This window comes from Syngnathoides biaculeatus, chromosome 13, assembly GCF_019802595.1.
Source record: "Syngnathoides biaculeatus isolate LvHL_M chromosome 13, ASM1980259v1, whole genome shotgun sequence".
NCBI lineage: Eukaryota > Metazoa > Chordata > Actinopteri > Syngnathiformes > Syngnathidae > Syngnathoides > Syngnathoides biaculeatus.
In genome coordinates this window covers 28,478,679-28,486,799 of record NC_084652.1, presented here as the reverse complement: position 1 = coordinate 28,486,799, position 8,121 = coordinate 28,478,679, and the positions used below count along the sequence as shown (strand labels likewise).

At 49.5% G+C, this 8,121-nt stretch overlaps 1 protein-coding gene across 2 annotated transcripts in view; it reads right to left on the bottom strand.

The window, feature by feature from the left end:
- Positions 1-201: 201 nt before the first annotated feature.
- Positions 202-8,121, bottom strand: part of basp1 (brain abundant, membrane attached signal protein 1) — a 14,948-nt gene continuing 7,028 nt past the window's right edge. Inside the window, exons 1-2 of one of the 2 annotated variants that reach the window (XM_061838731.1) lie at positions 3,131-4,332; positions 202-2,760 (exon numbers count right to left, since the gene is read on the bottom strand). In XM_061838731.1, coding sequence (XP_061694715.1) covers positions 2,332-2,760; positions 3,131-3,421 — 720 coding nt within the window. In that variant the 5' untranslated portion in view covers positions 3,422-4,332 and the 3' untranslated portion in view covers positions 202-2,331. Of the gene's footprint in view, positions 2,761-3,130; positions 4,333-8,121 lie in introns of those variants that run through there. The other variant, XM_061838732.1, reaches the window with a different exon arrangement.

The window sequence follows — 8,121 nt, the reverse complement described above, 5'->3', positions numbered from 1 at the left end:
AAGGAAAGATAGCAAGAAAGAAGGCAAAAGAATAGAGAGAAGGCCAAATGGAGGACGGGCAGGGCACTTCCTGGTTCACGGGTTTCAGGGCGCGCTCATATATGACAACCATTATTTTGCCCCCCCCTCTCCCCCATTCCTCCACATGCGAGCCCCCCCCCCTCCCCCAGACGCACTTTTCCTTGTCTCCTGTTGCTAGGCGAGAGTGGGCACCGGCGTCGCCTTAGCAACCATCGGTCACGATGCAGGAAGCCGGCAGGCCAATCGTGTCGCTCGGTTTGGTGGGGGCAGCAGAAGGAGGGGGCCCTTGTCAGCGGGGGGGTCGCCCAGCATCAATGTCGACGACACCCTCGCCCGCCTGCCACAGAACGCAGTTGAGAAGGGAGGGGTGGATGGAGTTAGCAATCAGTGCTAACAATGCTAGCTAGCGGTGCTCAGTGGCAGTCCCCCCCCCGTGGAAATTACGGATTCAAAACTTTGCACCCTGGCCAATGCCCCGAAATTGCGCAACCCCCGGCAGATCTTCAGTGGGGGGGGGGCACAAAAAATGCTCGCTGCACTAGCGACGTTAACAATGTTATTAGCAATAAAAAGGCTAATGGCGCTAATGATGCTATTAAGGCGACGCACAAATGAAAATCAGCGTCCAGCGTGATTGGAGGAGTTGTGTTGTCATGGAAACCACACAGCAACAACAACATTTGGTACTTTTTTTTTTATTACGACTGTTGCACCATTTTAACAAGTAAACATCCAACTTTGAAACTTCAATTTCTTTTTCTTCTTCATCTTTGCTGTGTTTTTCGGGACCTGGAGCGAGCGCCGCCGGCTGGGATGGAGACACACGGTTGCCGTGGACACGCACGCCACTACACGCAACGTGCGGTCGAGGGTTTTGGGACGCTCGCCGACTCAAAGGTTTTCGGGACCCTTCGTCCCGAAAACCTTTGCGTGCGCTCACGTGGGCTTTGGAGGAGGTGAAGCCGTGACGGACGGATGAGGAGTTGCGTGAGGACGGTTGCCGTAGAAACGGGGATGCAGGCTGCGTCGTTAACGCTTCGTGATCAGCGGCTCCCAACATTTGGCAGGGACGTCAGTTGTGGACTTTTGTCCTTTTTAATTTGGGGTCCAGGGCCAGTTCTGATGTCTTCTCTCTTCCTTGTGGACCGGGACCAGAGTAGTACAAGGCCAAAAGAAACTTCCGAACCAGAATAGCCCCATGCGGACCACGACTAGACTAGAATCAAACGACAGTCGTAGCAGACGAGGACCAAATTTGAACCAAACTACCTCCGCACTGGTCCCAGACCGGAACCTGACCAGAACTAGGCTAGGGCTAGATCAGTACTGATTTAGAACCAGCCTAGAACCAGACCAACACCAAGTGAGTACCGGTTCGGAACTAATTTAGAACAGACCAAAATTAAAGTAGAATCAGTCCAGTACCAAATTAGAACCGTACTTATCCCAGACTATGACCATCCTCGGACCAAATTAGACTCAGACTGGAACCAGACCCAAGGTAGACAGGACCAGATTAGAATCAGAAGAGAAGTAGATCAGATTTAGACAACAAGCAGACCAGAATCCGACTAGTACCATCTTAAAACCAATTTAGAACTAAACCAGAAATAGACAAGAGCCAGATCAGAACCAATTCCGACTAGTCCAAGGCAAGAACCAGACTAAAAACAATCCAGATCTTGTCCAAAAATAGACCAGAACTAATTTGGAAACGGGTAGTTTGATGCAAATCAGAGCGAGATTGGAGCCAAACTACAGTCGTACCAATTTAGAAGCAGAGTATTTCCAGACTAGTACTACACAGTAACAGTCTGGTACTTGACCATTACTAGATCGGAATTAGACTAGAACCAGGGTATCGTACCAGGTTAGAACCAGTCTTGAACCATAATCGTCCCGGACCAGAACAAGTCTAGTGCCGGACTACACCACAGAAGAAGCAGACTCTACAAGACCAAAATCAGAGTTGAGTAAAGTACTAAAGTTTCAAACCAGCGTAGAAATATTACAAATTGTTGAGGTTTTTTTTTTTTTTTTTTTTGGTTTGTTTTTAATTTTTTGTTTTTTTGTCTGTTTTTCTTTTCTTTTTTTGAGTACAAAATGTACTGTTTGACTATTTCAGAAATATTTTGACGATTTTGGAAGAATTTCAAGAAAGTTTGGCGAGGCGATCATGCGATGACGTGAGATGACAGGCGGGCTTGGGGTCAGGGGTCAAAGTTAATCAGAAAACTCTTCACTTCGCAACTTCAGCGGGCGGGTCGTCCTCAATTCTCGTTGTTATTGTCCGAAGTGGGCGTTCACCAATCAGGCTTGAGCGGCGGCGCTTTGATCTTTGCTCAGATCCACGCCGGCGTCTTTGGGCGGAGCTTCGGGGGCCGCCGTGGAGTTGGGGGTCTCCTTAGGGCCATCCTTGGGGGTCTCCGCGGCTTTGGGCCCCTCCTCAGCTTTGGGGGCCTCAGTCTTTTTGGCGTCGGCCTCATCTTTGACGGCGGCGGTGGGCGGGGCCTCCTCGGCGGGCTCGCCCTTGGCCTCCTTTTCCGGCTGCGTGGCGGCGGCGGCGGGCGGCGCCTCCTTGGCGGGCGCCGTGTCGTCGGCGTCCGCGGGTGCGGCGCTCTCCCCTTTGATGTCCTTGGCCGGCCCCCCCTCCGCCGCCTCCTTGGTCTTGTCGTCGTTGACGTTGTAGCCCTTCTTCTTCTTGCTCAGTTTTCCTCCCATGGCGGAGCTCGGGCGTCTCTGCGAACGTAACAAACTTGTGAGTTGGACGTCTTTCACGGACCAAACATGACAGTTGTGTGGCAATCGCGTGCCGGCGGAACATAGACGACGAATGCATGTTTGCATGCGCGTTCGAATATTAGTTAGCGTGAGAGGCGATGGTGAATTCTGGCGTGACCCGCGGCTCCTCGCGGCCTTTTTCGACTTGAAGCCGTTCAACGAACGCTCGTGCGAAGGATCCCGGCAAGTGAAACAGGAAGTGATGCGACGGTAACATTTTCAAGTGTAAAAATAACCCGAAGCTGACCACCGGGCGGCGCTCTGGTAGTTGCAAGAAGACGAAGAAGAAATGCATTCCTGTTCCAGTAGGTCGTTGTGACGGACCGACCAGCGTAATTCCTGCGGCAGCCTTGAGATTTTGGGTTCGGGTCTTCGGTGTTTTGTTGTGACAGACAGGATCTCTGCACTCGGATTCCTTCTCCAGTATTTGGTCCGGGATGGGTCTCATTCCCGGTTCCGAAGAAGTCCGATTGTTTGTTGTGCAATTCCTCGTCCTCCGCGTTGTTTCTTGCGAGCTTCCGATTGGACGACCCCGAGTGTCGACGCGTCGCGCTCGGCACGATAGCGCCGCGCTCCCCGTCGGCCATTTTGTTCCAGGCGACGGCAGGGTGCGCTTCATCAAAGGGCCCGGCTGCGGACATTTTTTTTTTTTTTTTTTTTTCACTTTTTAGGTCTCGGACGTCGCCGCGCTTCGCTGTTATCCCCCACTTCCGTTGCCATGGTGACATACCGGCTGCTTCAGGCGCTGTCATGAAATGTTTGCGGGCGTTGAAAGGAATCTCCCGTCTTCATCTCTTCTCCGCGGAATTTGAATGAACGCGCACGCACGCAATCCGCCCGTCCCTCGCCCGGCAACAAGGAACCCGCAGATTTCGTTGGCTGGTGCTCACCTGACAATTTATTCAATCTGTATTCTCATTAGAATTTACAAATTCGCAGACATTTCACTGGAAATGCCATTTATCCGATATTCCGTTGGTGCAGTTGAATGCACGTATGCGTGCATTCATTCTGCCGCTCCTGCTGGTGTGCCCGCTTTGTCCGCTAGAGGGCAGTATAGTACAGCCATGCAGACAAACGAAGAAGAGCGTCGATTCCCACTGACATGACCCCCATGGCTCGATAAGCCGCAACGATATTAGTCATTCTCTGCAGAGGAGAAAGAATATGACTGTGTTTGTTGGGGGACTGTCAGTCTATATGTGTTGCTTCACTTGCCACCACGGAGATGCTAACAGTAGCACGTCAATGGCGGTTTCCAAAATGAACCGGGTTTCAGAGTAAACTTCAGCTGGTTGTGGCATCAACCGCTGAACGTCTTTTTCTTTGAAGAGAATCGTTCATTATTTGCCAAAGTGCGCCGTTAAGTTCACAAGATGGTGGCAAAGCTCCTCGACTCACTTCGATTGTCACTCGTTCGTGGCTTCACTTCCTTTGTTGACACCAAATTGCGAATATGTGGCGTGGAGGAAGACCGCAATGCAAAACTCTCTTCGATTGTCTGATTCAAGTGCAAAATACACAAAAGTGTTTTGTCAATGAGTAGAATAGAACTATACAAGTTAACCGCACGCCGTTGGTTTGCGTACACGAATGAAAAGAAAACGCAGTGACACCGTTGGCCTGGTTAGCATTGTTAGCAAGCGTCAATGAGGACTTTGTGTTGTCAGCTGCGTTTGTGTGCGTGCGGCAATCCTGTCAGTCGTCTTTTGTTCTTTGCGTTATGCACGCGGACCACAACAACGTGTTCGTTGGGTGGATGAAATGATGAAAAGGTCATAAATATTGCTCGTTATCATCACGGTCCATCATGACGGTGTGGCGATGTACGGGATCAGTGAAATTCCAAAATGACGACCGCAACTCCGGCAAAAATATGTATCAAAGTTCTAATTTGTGTGACGTGCGGGCAGGCTCAGTCTAATTACCCATTGATGGGATCTGTGTAATTCTTGTTCCCACATCCAATGTTGTGTTGTGACAGGGATGCGTCTAAGTCCTGCGCTCGTGTTCTTTCGCAACCTCCAGAATGGCCGAAATTTCTTTTCCCTTCTTTTGCTCGGACATTGACGGTGCAACCGAGTAAATCTTTCTCCGGTGATTTCTTGCCGCATATAGAAACGGTATCATTCCTGCGTTTGACATACGGGATGTGTGTACTTCCTGCTGCGGTCCTACAAACGGGCCCTCGTCCTCATCGATCCCAAGACCGATCGATCGATCGATCCGCGCGTCCACTTTGGAGCCGTCCCGATTCCGAGGCATCCGCCACGTGGATCAATACCGTCAGCGAACGGCGCTTTCGCCCCATCGGTCGGCCGCCGCCCGTCAATCAATACGATTGCGCGCCTGATTATGATTGTTGAGTCGCTCGTTCGTGGGTTCAAAAATGTCCGCAACGAACATTGATGGGCTACAGAACGTCAGCGATCGGCCGCTGCCGCGATTCTAGTTGACCCTTCACAGAAACGCGAAGCGCTGCCAGCTTGAGTTTTAGCCTCAATGTTATTTATTTTGACGTCATCCTCAAAACAAACAAAAAAAAAAAGGCAATAAAATCCAAAATAAAATAAGAGGTGGTCAGTGGTTATCACGTTTTACACGTTTTTACACTGTAAATAGCTATATAAAAAAAAAAGCTAAATGTGTATGTAAAAAATGTATTTCAATAAAATGTAAAAACATTTATTGCAAGAAGCTGGTTTGAACTTAGAATTGATATTTTTTTGATCAGTTGCAAGAATCAACTATTTAATGAACTGAACGAATAAATACATTTTGAATATGAATTGTAGTCACGTAAGAATGCAGATGTAAGATAGCCATCGTGACTTACATGTGACAGTGATGAATATTTTGTTATTTGCAACGCATTTAACAAGAACTAAATCAAATGGATGCATTCCAAATTGTCGCACGTATCCATGATTACAATTCTTGTTGGAATAGTTTTTACTCCGAGCGCACGTCTTCTCTCAATGGCCGTCCGGCCGCCGCCCAAAAGGCAAAAGACGGGCGGCGCTGAACTCCAAATGACCCCAAAATGAAGAAGAAGAAGAAGAAGAGGAGGAGGAGGAAGACGACGGGCGCTGACACGTTTCCTGCAGCGCCGCGACGACCCGCCGACGACCTTTTTTTTCCCTTCGAGCCGCCCCAGTTGCCACAAACAATTTGAGCGTTCTGGCGGACGGAGGACGAGCGGCGTCGCTGCGTGAAACCACCTGACGCCACCACCGTGCGCAAAGATGCTCAATGCTAACGACGTGCAGGAGGCGGGGCACGCCCTCGACTGGTCGCCAGCCAATCGCGGGGCGCACGCACTCGCGGTTTAGAGGAAACCCGAGCGCCCACCCGGAGAAAAGCCACGCAGAGAACGTGCACACTGGGGGGCCGGGATTTGAACCCCGGTCCTCAAAACTGTGAGCCCAACGCTCTGATCGGTTGCGCTGCCGTAGTTCTTCCAAACAAATGCTTTTATTGCTTTGGCCTGACAAAAAAAAAAACACACGGACAGAGGAAAAGATTCTTCAAAGTAAGGAAAAGTAGAACATTTGTAAAATACTGCGTGCCTGTTTTTAATACCGCTAGATATAAAATAATAAAAATCTGGTCGGTGGTAGTGATGACTGGAGCACGCGCACTCCCGCCACCTGACGCCTAATTAAGATGGCGGCCGACCCGTTGCCCGCGCGACGGGATGAATGAACAGGAGCCAATCACGTGAGCCCGCTGTTGCCATGGTGATTTCAACGTGGCTCCCGGCGTCAGGGAAAGCGCACAAAAACGGAACATCGCAAACGAGGCCAAAGTCGCGCTTTCAAAAGAAACGCCAGGACGTTTGGCATTTTAACATGGCAGAAATGGATTCTTATTCAATGTTTGCAAATAATGTCTTATTTTGAAAAAAAAAAAAAAAAAACAACTAAATGTCTGCAAACACGGAGGGGGACACAAATCTGAACATTTACTGTTGAGAGGCTGAAAAATTACAAAATAAGACTATTTCAATTTCAACAAGGTCAAAATAATTGTCAACGAATTTGCTAATCAATTCATCTTTCCAACTGTAATATCCGGTCAACGGAGATGCTGAAGATTGCAAATATTGAATCTGCGTGAATTCAAGATCTGACTTTGCTGTGATTGCCTATAGACGCCACAAGGTGGCGACAGATGAAGAAGAAGAAGATAGTTGAGTGGAAATTCGGCGTCGCGACTGGCGCCAAGCTTTTGAGATATGACTGATATGAGGATTTTTTTAAGCTCCGGTACAAGATGTCGTCGGGTCGACTTTTGGCTTCGGCCAAGTTCGACTCACTTGACGACAAGAGGTTGAAAAAATGATTTCATGCCTTTTCGTGCCAATGGCAGCTGCAGTCAACTCGAAAAGAATGACACGCTGTGTAGGAAGCACCGACACGTAGCTTAGCTTTTACTCGGCGAGCTCGACGGAAATGCTAACGCATCATGTGAAGCGCGGACGCGTTTGCTTTGGGGTTACGTCTTCATTTGGACAGCAACGCCTTGGCCAGGTCCCATATTCTTTATCTTCCGCGACGAGCGGAGACGTCTGTCCGTCCGAAGGCCTTTCGCATTTTCACTGCTTGCACACCCATGCCAACTTCCTTCCTCCCTGTCCTGCGTCCTTCCTTCCTTCCTTACTTCCTCCCTGTCCTCCTTTCTTCCTTATTTCCTCCGTCCTGCGTCCTTCCTTCCTTCCTTCCTTTCCTACCTGTCCTGCGTCCTTCTTCCTTTCCTTCTTCCTCCTCCCTGTCCTCCTTTCCTTCCTTATTTCCTCTGTCCTCTGTCCGTCCTTCCTTCCTTCCTTCCTTCCTTCCTTCCTTCTTCCTTCCTTCCTTCCTTCTTTTCTTTCTTCTTTCTTCCTTATTTCCTCTGTCCTGCGTCCTTCCTTCTTCCTTCCTTCCTTCCTTCCTCCTTTCTTCCTTATTTCCTCTGTCCTGCGTCCTTCCTTCTCTTCCTTCCTTCCTTCCTTCCTTCCTTCCTTCTTCTTCCTTATTTCCTCTGTCCTGCGTCCTTCCTTCCTTCCTTCCTTCCTACCTGTCCTCCTTTCTTCCTTATTTCCTCTGTCCTGCGTCCTTCCTTCCTTCCTTCCTTACTTCCTCCCTGTCCTCCTTTTCTCTTCTTCCTTATTTCCCTCGGTCCTGCGTCCCCTTCCTTCCTTCCTTCTTCCTCCCTGTCCTCCTTTCTTCCTTTTTATTTCCTCTGTCCTGCGTCCTTCCCTCCTTCCTTACTTCCTACCCTGTCCTGCGTCCTTCCTTCCTTCCTTAACTTCCTTCCCCCCTTCCCTGTCCCTCCTTT